This window comes from Myotis myotis, unplaced genomic scaffold (assembly GCF_014108235.1).
Source record: "Myotis myotis isolate mMyoMyo1 unplaced genomic scaffold, mMyoMyo1.p scaffold_m19_p_8, whole genome shotgun sequence".
Classification (NCBI taxonomy): domain Eukaryota; kingdom Metazoa; phylum Chordata; class Mammalia; order Chiroptera; family Vespertilionidae; genus Myotis; species Myotis myotis.
This window is the reverse complement of record NW_023416390.1, coordinates 46,108,286-46,122,279: the sequence shown is the minus strand read 5'-3', so window position 1 is coordinate 46,122,279 and position 13,994 is coordinate 46,108,286. Positions and strand designations below refer to the sequence as shown.

At 37.7% G+C, this 13,994-nt stretch overlaps 1 protein-coding gene across 3 annotated transcripts in view; it reads right to left on the bottom strand.

Annotated features, from left to right (window-relative positions):
- Nucleotides 1–13,994, bottom strand: part of SLC25A12 (solute carrier family 25 member 12) — a 166,889-nt gene that overhangs the window by 47,071 nt on the left and 105,824 nt on the right. For 2 of the 3 annotated variants that reach the window (XM_036320047.1, XM_036320048.1), the window contains exon 4: nt 7,495–7,610. In XM_036320047.1, coding sequence (XP_036175940.1) covers nt 7,495–7,610 — 116 coding nt within the window. Of the gene's footprint in view, nt 1–2,944; nt 3,049–7,494; nt 7,611–13,994 lie in introns of those variants that run through there. The other variant, XM_036320049.1, reaches the window with a different exon arrangement.

The window sequence follows — 13,994 nt, the reverse complement described above, 5'->3', positions numbered from 1 at the left end:
ACATCTAAAGAACAAATTATTTTCAAATTTAAGCCAATTATATTAGTGAAAGGGTTTTACCATCAATAGCTATCAATTAATTATACCAAAGAATTAGTAAATGCAAGTTTAATATTTTATAATCTACAACTATGCTATTTTCTCTAATTTCTTCAAATTCTTTAAATAAGATACAGATCTCAATGTTGTAAATGGTTTAATGGATTCCCTTTAGTTTTTATACCTCCTTTCCTTGATAAAAGCATTGCTATGGTGGGGGGTGGGGGGCGGGGAGGGCATGCAGTGTAAGCATCCTGAACTAGAAATCCTGCCAGTCTGAACTCAACATATATAACAGCTCTGAATAGGTCACACCAATCAGTAACTTGGAAGAAGGCATTGGATGTCACTGGGGAGATGGGATTCTCATATTTGCTTCAAATGGAATGTAGCATTTTACTTCTTGCCTAAGTAGCAACAGTATTGAAGAATTTTCAAATCATATCCAATCATTTTTACTTTCCATAAACAAAAATTAAACCTATGGGGTTTTGTTTCAAAAAACAAAAAATTAACTCAATAGCAATTCATGGGATCCTGACTTCTAACCAACACAAAGGATTACCCTTAAATCTATATGAAACTTCACATTATAAAATATGTTAAAGTTTACAAGATAATTAAAATAATAAGGGTTGCAATAAAATATTTAGAGCTAAAAATATTAGGATAGATCAGAAAAAAAATTTAGAATTCTCCAATTTATTTGGCAGTTTCTATTTCCAAATTAATTATTCTTCTTTTTAAGTCTAACAATGTATGAAACTAAGGAAACATGAATAAATGGAAAGCAACCCTAGCTGGTTTGGCTCAGTGGATGGAGTGTCCACCTGTCAACCAAAGGGTCCCGGGTTTGATTCCGGTCAAAGGCACATGCCCGGATTGCGGGCTTGATCCCCAGTAAGGAGCATGCAGGAGGCAGCCAATTAGTGATTCTCTCTCATCACTAATGTTTCTATCGCTCTCTCTCCCTCTCCCTTCCTCTCTGAAATCAATAAAAATGTATATATATATTTTTTAAATATATTTTATTGATTTTTTACAGAGAGGAAGGGAGAGGGATAGAGAGTTAGAAACATCGATGAGAGAGAAACATCGATCAGCTGCCTCCTGCACATCTCCTACTGGGGATATGCCCGCAACCCAGGTACATGCCCTTGACCGGAATCGAACCTAGGACCTTTCAGTCCGCAGGCTGATTTTCTATTCACTGAGCCAAACCGGTTTCGGCAAAATGTATATATTTTTTAAAAAATAGTTTAAGAAATAAATGGAAAGCAGAACAGAGTAAGTTAAATAACTACCTATATTTAAGTAATATTATTTATTAAAGGTAATAAGTTATTTTATGATAATCTTTGTTTTAAAGGTCACAAGTCCCAAAACTCAACTATTTGATAAGAAATGTACATATTACTACCTAGATAGATTTTATATAATGGTAGAATAACACTGACTTCCCTTTATGTGATCAGAAGATAGCAGAATCTCAAGTGTGAAACTATATCAAATAAAGTAAAAAATTCAGAAGCTTTCAAACTACAAAAAAATAACTATGAAAATTGTTTTCTACTATCACAAAAATGGAATTTATAAGTCAAAATTACAGTGTATAATCTACATTTAGAAAAAAGCTCTATAATAAAAACTTTAAAATCCTATTTTATAAACTTTCTAGCAACCTCTAAATAAGATATTAGAACATCTTCAAAACAATTAAAATGATGGTCTAAATTACTCTTAGTAATCTCCCAAATATTAAATTGCCGTTTTCCATAAGTATTTGTTTGAACTTTTCCTATTTCTCCTTAAGTGGACATTTGACAGCTTTTACTATATATGGTTTCATTATGACCGTTAGAATGTGCTGTAGTTTATTAGCTACCCTTAGATGCTTTTGATTATTTTAGCTATGTCACAGTCTACAACTATAGTTACTAAGACTAACACAATGTCAAACCTACTTTGGGACCTCTTGAGGTATCTCACTTTCCTTCTGTTATTATTTACACTGCCAATTGTCTAAGGCTAATTCAGAAGGCTCACAGAAATAATTAGTACCACTATTATTCTGCAATCCAATACTTAATTACCACTTTACTTTTACCAGGATGTGCTTATCAAAAAAGTTAGACAAAGCTCCAGAACTGGAGAACATATACTTGTATAGCTGATGTTCTTACCTTACCAGCTTTTGTCAGGTTCTGTATGACATGAAAGGGAACACCAATAATCTCAAATGTACCCAGTAAACCTAAATGACACTGCATAACAAGTTGTCCCCCTAGAGAGAATCCCGTCTTTCCAGTGGCAAACAAGGGTGTTGAGCTCTAAATAGCACTTCTTGGAGTGCTAATTCAGTAGCCACAGTTCTGGCCTGGATGAAAGAGATACACAGTCACATCTTACTGGCAGCAAGATCATGATCTAGTGTTTTGTACTAGGTTGGCATTGCTAAGAGAAATAGGAATCCATTCATTTTCTGACATATGGGAAACAATAGACCACCTTTTCACTTCCTGCAGAGCATGGGCTTATGGAAAGAGATTTCTAATTCCTTTGAAAAGGGAATTGGGGCCAGATACAAAAGTAGCCTGTCATTATGTTCCCTTTGCTCAAAGGAAACTAGCACAATGATTTGTGAGGAGGGCAGGTAATGATGATAATAGATTAAGTAAAAATGTTCACAGATGTATAACATTAGTCAGTTTAGCTGAATCAGTCACTTATGATGATTGGACTAGATGAAATATACATTGAAGCATATATATTATGTAAATATGTCTTTAACAGAGGTCTTAATTTCCCCCACTGTGTCTCCCCATCTTATCCACCCTCATCCCTCCCCTGGTCCTTATGGGAGCTTCCTACTGGTCTTGTTCACCTTTCTGCAGTACAAAATTACCTCTGACCGGGGCTGGCACTCTTCTCCAAGACTGCCGCCATGCCTGCTCCATGAATGAGCCTGGAAGGAGCTGCTGTACCAACGGTGTGGCCAGAGAACTCCTCCTGTAGGTATACAAGCCATCAGCCCTGTGACACACCCCACCTACCATCAGCCCAACGACATCCTGATTCCAAGGATTTCAGCCCAGCAGGAGCCACTGCTTCCAACTTACAGGCTTGAGACCAAACATTTTTATTGTCAGGGGGAAAAAGTCCTCAACAGCTGAGTTTCACCTGCACAGCTCTTAAAGTGAAGTCAGAGAGGCCTTTAGGGCTTCCACCATGAACAATGAATATCCTTGTGTGTCACTGAACAAAAACAACGGCAAGACTGGAGGAGGTAAAGAGTTTTTCAGTGAAGGAAAACGTGGGGGAAAGAAGAGAAACAACTAAGAGACCAAAAAAGAAAACAAACAACAGCAAAATAAAGATCAACAACAGGAACTTATAGAGGAAGTCCTAATCAATACAGCATGTAGACTGAGTCCCAGCCTTCTAGGTTCTACTCCCAGGTGGATCATCAGTTTCTGGGTGACCTCCTCTGTTTTTCTGAGAGGAAGTGTTTCTGTTAACACTTTACCTACCTCCAGGAGGGACTTTGTACAGTCAGTCAACAGAGTAGTCATACTGTCAAATATATGGAAAGGTCCATTTCTCAGGAAAGATTAATTTAAAAGGCATCTATTACTATAGAAACTAGATGCTTTCACGGTCTATCACCAAATAGTATAAAAACTAATAACAGCATGTCTTTTTTTTTTTTACCTCAAACTCTAATAGCCATTCTAATAGCCTTATTAATATGACCTTCTCTGCAATATCTGAAACAAGCCTCAAAAATTCTTCCTGATTTAATTTGAACACCAGGTGAAACTCTAATTCTTACCAATTAAGCTGAGTATTTATTAGCATTAGTATTTCATATTATTCCATGTCTACAGTTTGTTTCCTCTGAGAGAAGGTACATTTTTCATATGTAGACTTCCATCTCCTGAGCCTTTCGATAATAGCAGTGGTTATGCCTAATTTATTCTTCCCTTTAGGGGGAAAGAGTCTATTTTAGAGACACAAACGGAACACATTTTTACTTGCTATACATATTGATGGTCAAAGACAATACAAAATCAAAAGGAATCTGCTTTTTGAGAATCCTACAATCAGGGGGTGAAGAAGTGCCCTTGAAAAAGTTCACTTTAGAGAGTTCCTATTCCTAGGCAAATACTTTGGAACACAATGTTGAGATTTTAATAGAAAACTTAGAATGTATAACATGTTTTATATTCATTTATTAGTTAATAGATGAAGAGTTTGGGTGGTCATTTTATTTTAATGATTATATCTTTGTTAAAGCAAAAGACTTTTCTTAATTTATGATAAAAATATATCAGCTATTGACAATACAATGTAGTGTAACTGGTTATTTAGGTTACCTTAAGCTAATTCTGTCAAGCAGAATATCCAGTACACTAGTGGATAACAGTAAGACCAAGGCAAATTTTTACTGTATCTAGCACACACCAGTCATGCAATGGCCTCAACAAGGCTCATGCCACCAGGCAGTAACAGATATACAAGCCATTAAGTAATTAACCACAGCATGCACTAGAAGTTGTATTAAAGGGACATCAAAGAGGAAACAATTATCTAATGATTTTATTCCCTCTTATAAAAACTCCAGAATCCTCTCCTGAACTTGCATATTCTGAAATGGATTACCAAGGTCTCAATGTAAATCCTCTCCCCCAGAATAAAGGCATCTCTAACAGTGGGAAAAAAAAAAAACTTGTCCAAACTCAAGAAAACATTATTCAATATTGCTACTTATATAATACTTGAAAGATGCACACAAGATATAATTTGATGTGAATAAAAAAGTGTATCTAAAAAAACAAAAGCATAGATGAGAACAATATATACAAGTACACAGATAACATCATCAGTATAGTCTATGAGAGCTACCCATGGCATACCAGTCTTTCCCCACTCCATTACACCTTCCATCCAATATTCTCTCCCACCTTTCTCTCCAGATGTGCACAACACAAAACTATTCTTTAAATAAGCTTCAAACTAGAAAACACAAGGCCATTTGGTGAAAAGAATTTCAAGTTAGAATGGATCTAAAATTTGCTTTTACTTAAACTATATTTATAAATACATAAGCATTATTCATTTTATTAAGTGGATACAAACATGAAAACTGACCTTTATCACAGATCCAAAAACCCTATAAAAATTATTTTCTTATGCTGAATTTCTACAGTCTTGAAATATAGCTTTAGAAATCTTGTTATATGGCATTTCTAACAGTTTCGATGTTCTTCCTGTTTTCTTAAGAATATAAAATTAAACTTTCTCTTTTTCATTATGATTCTTTTCATTTGAGTTAAGAACATCATCTAAAAATGGATCCTCAAAACTAGGGAGGCAAGGCAGGAAGGGGAAATGGTCAAAGTCCCCAGGAAATAGGTGAGCACTATCAAAAGAATCATCCAGCTGGCCAGAGACCCCAGTTACAATGTTGAAAGGTGGGTCAGCTTTACCTTATCCCATAAGAATCTTCCCATCTCTAGATGATGGAGAGTAATGAAAGCAGGATTTTGGAGGGTTTATATGTTCTTCAGTTCATACTAGGTGCTATAAAAACTAAAACTGATTTGTTTTGCTTTTAATCCTAGTGATATGTTCTTAAAATCATAAATCATAGTCTGAGGGAAAAACAAAATATCTATAAAATGCTAAAGCTCTATAAAATGAAATTTTAAGGTGGTGTAAACCAGCTACTTCCTACACTTATTTTAATATACTAATCAACAATGGCATGAGTCTCTATTGTTAATCTGTTAGATGTACTAACTTGAGTGACTAATTTTTCAAAATAGAAATTGGGTAAATCAATCAAATGGAGGATACACAAAGAACCATGATATCAAGATAGAAAGTACAAGATAAATCACAATTTGTTTTTGGGAAATATAAATTTTACACAATGGACACGTGATAGAAGCACAGATATACTGTCATTAATGCAGATATTTGTATCAAGGTATTTCCCAAGCATTTCTGCACATGTGGAAGTGAGACATATGAGCATGTGTGATACCTACTGAAAATAGAAAATGCAGCATTATCAGTAGCACAGGGTTAATGCTGAAGGATGAGATACAAAGGTTTTATGCTTTAAACTACAGAATCTAGGTATTTTTGAGGAAAGTCAACATTCTTTAGGAGGCAGAATGGCCAGAGATTGCTCCAAAGCAGGGAGAATGCCAAAATATGCACAGGAACCTAAAACGTTCTGCATAGGATTTTATTTGGGAAAATCTTATTCAGAAGACAACTGGGCCAATGGGCAGAAGGAAACAATCAATGCCAAGCTAGAAAATGTGCCCACTAAGATCACAGCAAAGGCACCACTGGTCCTTCTGAACACCTGTACATGCTCACCAGTCTTACCATGCAGTGATACTCCTTCCTTTGGGTTTAATTAAAAATATCTGTTTTAGAAAAAACTCTATAGTGAATAAAGATTTAGTGTTGTGGCTCAGGAAAAGCCCAACTTTCAAGAGTTACTACACACTGATGCCAATTCACACCATAAATGGGGATCTAGCTCAGCTTTACAAGATGAAAAAACTCTGGAGATCTATTTCACAACAATGTGAATATACTCAACATTACTAAACTATACACTAAAAATGGTTAAGATGGCAAGTGTTATTTAAGTGTTGCGTTATCAAACTTAAAAATTCCAAATTTTAAAAAAAGAAAGAACGGAACGCTCAAAGTCCTTAAAAACACTACATTATTTTTATTAAAAAGCCTATTGCAGGAAAAACTAGCTGATACTTTTCCTAAAAGAAAAACTAATTTTTGCAAATAAGTGTCATTAAAAATTAATACATAATGACAAACAGAAATCCAAGTTTATAGTTTGTGAGACATCAGCAATGTGCTTATTTATTTGCCTATCAAAGAATCTACACCCAACTCAGATGGCAATTTTCATAATCCTTGTTTCTTAAAACCAGGATTCTACAAGGGGGTTCGGAGAAGGCTAACTATTCTTGCCTTAACCTCCTTCTTTAGTTCCACTCATGGTGTTAAAATGTCATGGTAGCAATTTCCAAAGACACTAGAGACCCTCTGAACACTATGCCAGAAGTCCTTTAGAGAAAGCTGTTGGTCACAGTCTGTTTCATGAAGACTTTGCCCAGGCTGGCTCAGAACAAGAAAGTTTTACTCTGCCTATTTTAGGCGTGTGAGTGTCAATGACTCAATGAGCTAAGGAATGACATTCCTTGGTTCCTTCATTTTTTGCAATAGTCTAATGCTTACAAGAAAATAAAACCATTTACCTGTGTAAAGCCTTTTAGCAAAGTAATACTTCGATAATTGACTAACTCCTAAATAATCCAGCAATCTATATGCAGTTACTCGATTTAGAAATTAAGACTGGACCAGCCTCACTAACTTCACTTATCACTTACAATCTTTTCTTTTCCTTACCAAATGTCACCTCTCCATTTCCACTCTTGTCAAACAATTGGAAAGCCACTATGAACATGGAATCTGGAGCACATAAAACAGATTCAAATGCCAAAAACTCTTGATAGGAGATCAACCTAGAATAAAGTATAAAATGTTACTGGCTGGTACAAAAAGAAAAAACATCAAGCATTTAAACTGCCTTTACTTTATAAACTATAACTCAGGGTAACCAAATAATTGATGAAAAAGTTTCTTTTCATAGAGGTATTCCAGATAATGAAAAAACAAAGGAATGAATAAAATTAAAATATCAGTCTTTTGAAAAGCTCTAACAAATTAATGGACCTGGGCAAAAATCATTAGCTACTAACATCACAAAGAGAGAACTAGACCAAAAATAATTAAACTTGAATCTGAACAAGTCTGTAGATGAGAGTTCCTCAACCTTGGCACTCAATAGTGCCATTCAAGGCTGGATAATGCTTGTTGTGGAGGCCTCCTGTGCACTGTATCTGGTTTGGCAGCATACCTGGCCTCTACCCTCTAGATGCCAATCGTCTTGGTTTTTCTAAAATAAGTCTTAGGGATGAAACACTAAAAATACAATTACCCTGAAATTCAGACTATGTAGCTTTAAAACACATTTCATGGTCAGTAGTAAAACTTTCTATATTTATGAGAAGAGGGCCAAGAATTTTTCCTTAACGGTCATAAACAGTCAACTGGCAGAGTGAATTTGGCTCATACATGTATTTTCTTTGGCATGCAAAGTATTATTATTTTTTTTAGTTGCATTAGTTGCCAAAATTCAGAAATCGTAAGATTTCATATAAATATCCAGTTTTCTGGTTTGTCTTGATAAATTGCAAGCTTGGGCAATAGGTTTCTGGTGCCAAATAGCACCAGCCCCTGGAATCAAGCAAAAACTGCCTCTTTCTGAGAGATCAGGGCTCATCAGTTATCTACATCCTGCCCCTGCAGATTTGAGACTAGTTGGGCAGTTTCCAACTAAGTAGCTTTGTTTAAAATATAAAAATCTATGAACTGTACTGAATACCTAGATTTTGTCTACCAGTATATTCATAAAGGCAAATCATATATTCATGCAACTTTAGAGCCAGAGGAACTCTTAGAAAGTCTAAAGACGTCAAACAATCTGCTTTAAAACATTCAGAAACTCAGTAGGCCCAGTGAGATTCTCAACTCCTGCCTTCAATTCAGTGTACACCTCCCTACCCCAGTCCCCAAATTTAAAGTTACAGTTGAGAAACAGAAAGGTAAAATAATAAATAGACAATTACAAGAAAGTATTGGAGAAATACTCAGCCAACACTGAATACTCAGAGTAACCTTTGTTATATAGAGTGATTTATTCAAAGAAAGAAAAGTCAATTAAAAATTGTGAGAGTGTGCAGGCCAGGCTGAGGGACCCTACCGGTGCACTGTTGGGTCAGGGAGGGACCACGGGAGGACTCCAGGGCGGATCCGGCCTATCTTGCTCAGTCCCTGATCGGGCCAGACCCCAGCAGCAAGCTAACCTCCCAGTTGGAGCAAATGCCCCCTGGTGGTCAGTGCACATCATAGTGCAAATCTATCCTATATAATAAAAGGCTAATATGCAAATTGTCCTCTCCATGGGAAGTTAGACTTAGAATTTGACCAGGGGGTGGGGCCGGCAGCCAACCTCTTGTGACCCCTCCCCTGGCTGGCCCTGACGGATCGGATCGGGGTGGGCGGGCCGGCCAGACCCCACCCATGCATGAATTCGTGCACCGGGCCTCTAGTCCTATATAATAAAAGGGTAATATGCAAATAGACCAAACGGCAGAACAACCAATCAAAGCATAATATGTTAACGGTATGCTAAGGCTGTTCAACCGCTCGCTATGATGTGCACTGACCACCAGGGGGCATTTGCTCCAACTGGGAGGTTAGCTTGCTGCTGGGGTCTGGCCCGATCAGGGACTGAGCAAGATAGGCCGGATCCGCCCTGGAGTCCTCCCGTGGTCCCTCCCTGACCCGACAGTGCACCGGTAGGGTCCCTCAGCCTGGCCTGCACACTCTCACAATCTGAGACCCATCAGGGGATGTCGGAGAGCTGGTTTCAGCCCCATCTCGCAGGCCACTCCCCTTGGGAGGGCGCCAGATGCAGGGTTCATGGCTGGCAAGTACTGCTGTAGCAGCGCCTCTCCCGATTGGGACTGATTGGGCGTGAGCCCGCAGCAGGCACAGTGGGGCTGGGATGAGCAGGAGCAGCAGGTAGGAGCTGCAGGTGGCGTTGGACTGTGGGTTTCCGCCTGATCCCTGCAGGCCACCCAGAGGGACCCCACCCATGTACAAATTCGTGCACCAGGCCTCTAGTATATTTATAAAAGGCTAAGTGACCAACTGTCTGTCCATCTGACATGCTGCTACATGACGCGCACTGGCAATTTAAAAATAAACGCTGACTCACATATGTGCGATACATATAAAGCTCCCATCGAATTTCTTAATAGTATTAGTCCTTCAGGAATTCCATGTCATAAATTAAAATTGAAAGTAGGTGCAATCATCATGCTACTGAGAAATCTTAATAGTAAATGGGGTCTTCGTAATGGAACTAGATTTATTATCACAAGATTGTGACCTAACATAGTCGAAGCTGAAGTATTAACAAGATCTGCGGAAGGAGAGGTTGTTCTGATTTCAAGAATTGATTTGTCCCCATCTGACACTGGCCTCCATTTAAATTAATTCGAAGACAGTTTCCCATGATGCCAGCATTTGTGATGACTATTAATAAACCACAAGGACAGCCGAAACCGGTTTGGCTCAGTGGATAGAGCGTCGGTCTGTGGACTGAGAGGTCCCAGGTTCGATTCCGGTCAAGGGCATGTACCTGGGTTGCGGGCACATCCCCAGTGGGAGATGTGCAGGAGGCAGCTGATCGATGTTTCTCTCTCATCGATGTTTCTGACTCTCTATCTCTCTCCCTTCCTCTCTGTAAAAAATCAATAAAATATATTTAAAAAAAAAAATAAAAAAAATAAACCACAAGGACAAACTCTAGACAGAGTAAGAATATTCCTAGCTGAACCCGTTTTCGGACATGGTCAGTTATATGTTGCTTTCTCTCAAGTTTGAAGAGTGTGTGGCGTTAAGTTGTAAATACTTCATCACAAGGGAAATTAGTCAAACACTCTGAAAGTGTTTTTACTATTAATGTGGTATACAGAGAGATATCAGAATAAGTTTAATCATTTTATCAGTCATTGATAAATGTGTTTTTGTTTTTATTGTTTTCATATCATGTTTTTGTTGTTTTTATTATGCCTTTGTTGCTGTTATATCATGTTGTTTATTAATCAATTTATATATTATTTTCATATACATTTTACTAATTTTCTTTCATCTCTGACACTTCTATTATAGAGAAAGGGCGAATAGCGATATTGAAGTATTTCTTCAAATTAATTTCCTTTCAATGTGCACAAATCTGTGCACCGGGTCACTAGTTTAAAAATAAGTCACTTTATATTGTTCAGCCTTAAAAAGAAATGAAGTTCTGGTGCATACTTCATGAATGAATCTTCAAAATTATGCTAAATGAAATAAGTCATACACAAAAGGACAAATATTGTATTATTTTATTTATATGACATACCTAGAATAGTCAAATTATTGAGATAGAAAGTAGAACAGTAGCCCTGAATGGTGCTGCTCAGTGGTTAGAGTGCCGACCTTCGCATCAAAGGGCCGATGTTTGATTCCCAGTCAAGGGCACCTACCTGATCCCTGGCCCCAGTCAAGGAGTGTGCGGGAGACAACCAACGAATGTGTCTCTCTCACATCAATGTTTCTCTCTCCCTCCCTCCTTTCCTTCCACTCTCTCTAAAAATCAATGGAGCCCAGCCCTGTATGGCTCAGATACTCATAGATTGAGCATCGAACTATGAACCAGGAGGTCACAGTTCAAGTCCCAGTCAGGACACATGCCCAGGTTGCGGGCTTGATCCCCAGTGGGGGTCGTGCAGGAGGCAGCCTATTAATGATTCTCTCTCATCTTTGACGTTTCTATCTCTCTCCCTCTCTCCTTTCCTGTCTGCAATAAATAAAAATATATAAAAAGAGAGAAAAAATAAATGGGAAAAATATCCTTGGGTGAGGATTAACAACAAAAAAAGAAAAAAAAGACTAAAGAAGAACAGTGGTTACCAGGGACTGGGTGTTGGGAGAGAAAGGGGACTCACTGCTTAATGGGTATAGAGTTTTGTATAAGAAGATTAAAAAGTGCTGAAGATGGATGGTGGCGATGGCAATACAACAATGTGAATGTGCGTAATGCCATTGAATTGTACACCTAAAAATGATTAAAATGGTAATTATGTTATAAATATTTTAATACAATAAAAAAATTAAAAATAAATAAAATAAAAGAATAAGTTACCTAATGTTATTCAAGTGTTTGCATTTGTCAAAACTCAGCAGATGTCTTTAACAAACAAAATCATTGATACAGAAAACAGACTGACAGCTGTCAGAAGGGAGGGGGTTTGGGGGCTGGGTAAAAAAATTAAGCGATTAAAAAAAAAAAGACACAGACAACAGTATGGTGATTGCCAGAGGGAAAGGAGTGTGGGGAGGTAGAAGAGGGCAAATGAGGGGATCAGTGGTGGCAGAAAGAGGCTTGACTTTAGGTAGTGAGCATACAATGCGGTTTGCAGATGATGTGTTACTGAGTTATATACTTGAAACCTGTGGTGTTATTAACCAATGTTATCCCAATAAATTCAATTAAAAAAAACACATTTATAGGAGATTCCAAAATGGTGGCAGAGTAAGTGGACACACACTTGACAAATTCCCAGGACAAAACTGGAAAAAACAAATACTAAAATCCAGTTGATAAATCCATGCTGAAGTATTTAAGAAGAAGTGCATGAATGTCTGCAATTTACTTTGAAATGAGTAAAAAAATAAAGTGGGTTAAAGGAAAGATAGAGGGATAGATACATGAAAACAGATGTTTAGAAAGATATTAATGGTAGAATATATATGGTTGGGTATATGGGTATTTACTGTAAAATTCTTTCAACTTTCTAGAATGTTTAAAATTTTTCATAATAAAATATTGGGAGGAAACGGGGTAGATAGGCCACTTAGTCTCTGATATGCTCCTTACTTATTTTTAGCTAAAAATACTTAATAATGTAACAATACTCTTCAAAAAGCAAGAAATAATCTGCTTATCTGCTAACATAAAGCAAACATATTCCAGAATTATTTTTAAAGCTCTTTTTCCTTTATCTTGTCTGCCATGGAGTCCCCTATCACTAGAAGAACCTGATTGAGACTGTGGCAGGAAAAGTGCAAGCTACTAACTGTGGAGTTGAAAAAAATCATTACTTAGTTCATACTGTAAGGTTTTCTTTTAATAAGGATAACATATTTGCTGTTTGATATACTATAAAGAACACATCATTTTATGACTTTGAAACAATGTATTTTATGAATTTGATGTGTTTCTAAATTTTTCTACAGAGCACTTTTTAATGTACTGAATGGAAATTATAAAATTTCAAAATATTAATGTATTAATTTCTAATTTTTTAAAACAAACAAGATTTCTGCATAAAAGGTTCTTCTATATACATGTAATTAAGTGTAATTAATTTTTAAAAAACAATAGTCCTGGCTGGATGGCTCGGTTAGTTGGAGTGCTGTCCCATACACCAAAAGGTTGCAGGTTTGATTCTCAGTCAGGGCACATATCTAGGTGTGGGTTTGATCCCTGGTACAGGAGGCAATCAACCAATTCTCATTCTCTCTCTCTCTCTCTCTCTCTCTCTCTCATCAATTTAAAATTATCTATATATACTAGAGGCCCAGTGCACGGATTTGTGCACCAGTGGGGTTTCTCGGTCTGGCATGTGGGGATTGGGCCAAAACCAGCTCTCAGACATCCCCTGAGGGGTCCCAGATTGTGAGAGGACACAGGCCAGGCCGAGGGACCCCACCTGTGCAGGATCGGGGCTGGGGAGGGATCACAGGAGGGCTCCAGGGCATGTCCGGCCCATCTCGCCCAGTCCTGATCAGTCAGACCCCAGCAGCAAGCTAACCTACTGGTTGGAGAGTCTGTCTCCTGGTGGTCAGTGCGCATCATAGCGACTGGTCGAATGAATGGTTGGACACTTAGCATATTATTATATAGGATATCTATAATAAGAAAAGCATAATATGCTAATTAGACCGGATGTCCTCCTTCCAGACAAAGCCACAGTGGGTGGGGGCCAAGGCAGAGGTGGCAGAGGCCCCTGGCCATGGCAGACAGGGGCCACGGCAGCAGCAGATGGGGGCTGGGGCCAAGGCCCTTGCACGAATTTCGTGCATCAGGCCTCTAAAATACACACACACACACACACACACACACACACACATACTTGGGTGAGGATTAAAATAAAATAATAAAACAAAAGTATTACAGAAATTTTAAGAATGACTCTTTACCTTTCTGAAGTCATAGAACCTTTTGAAAA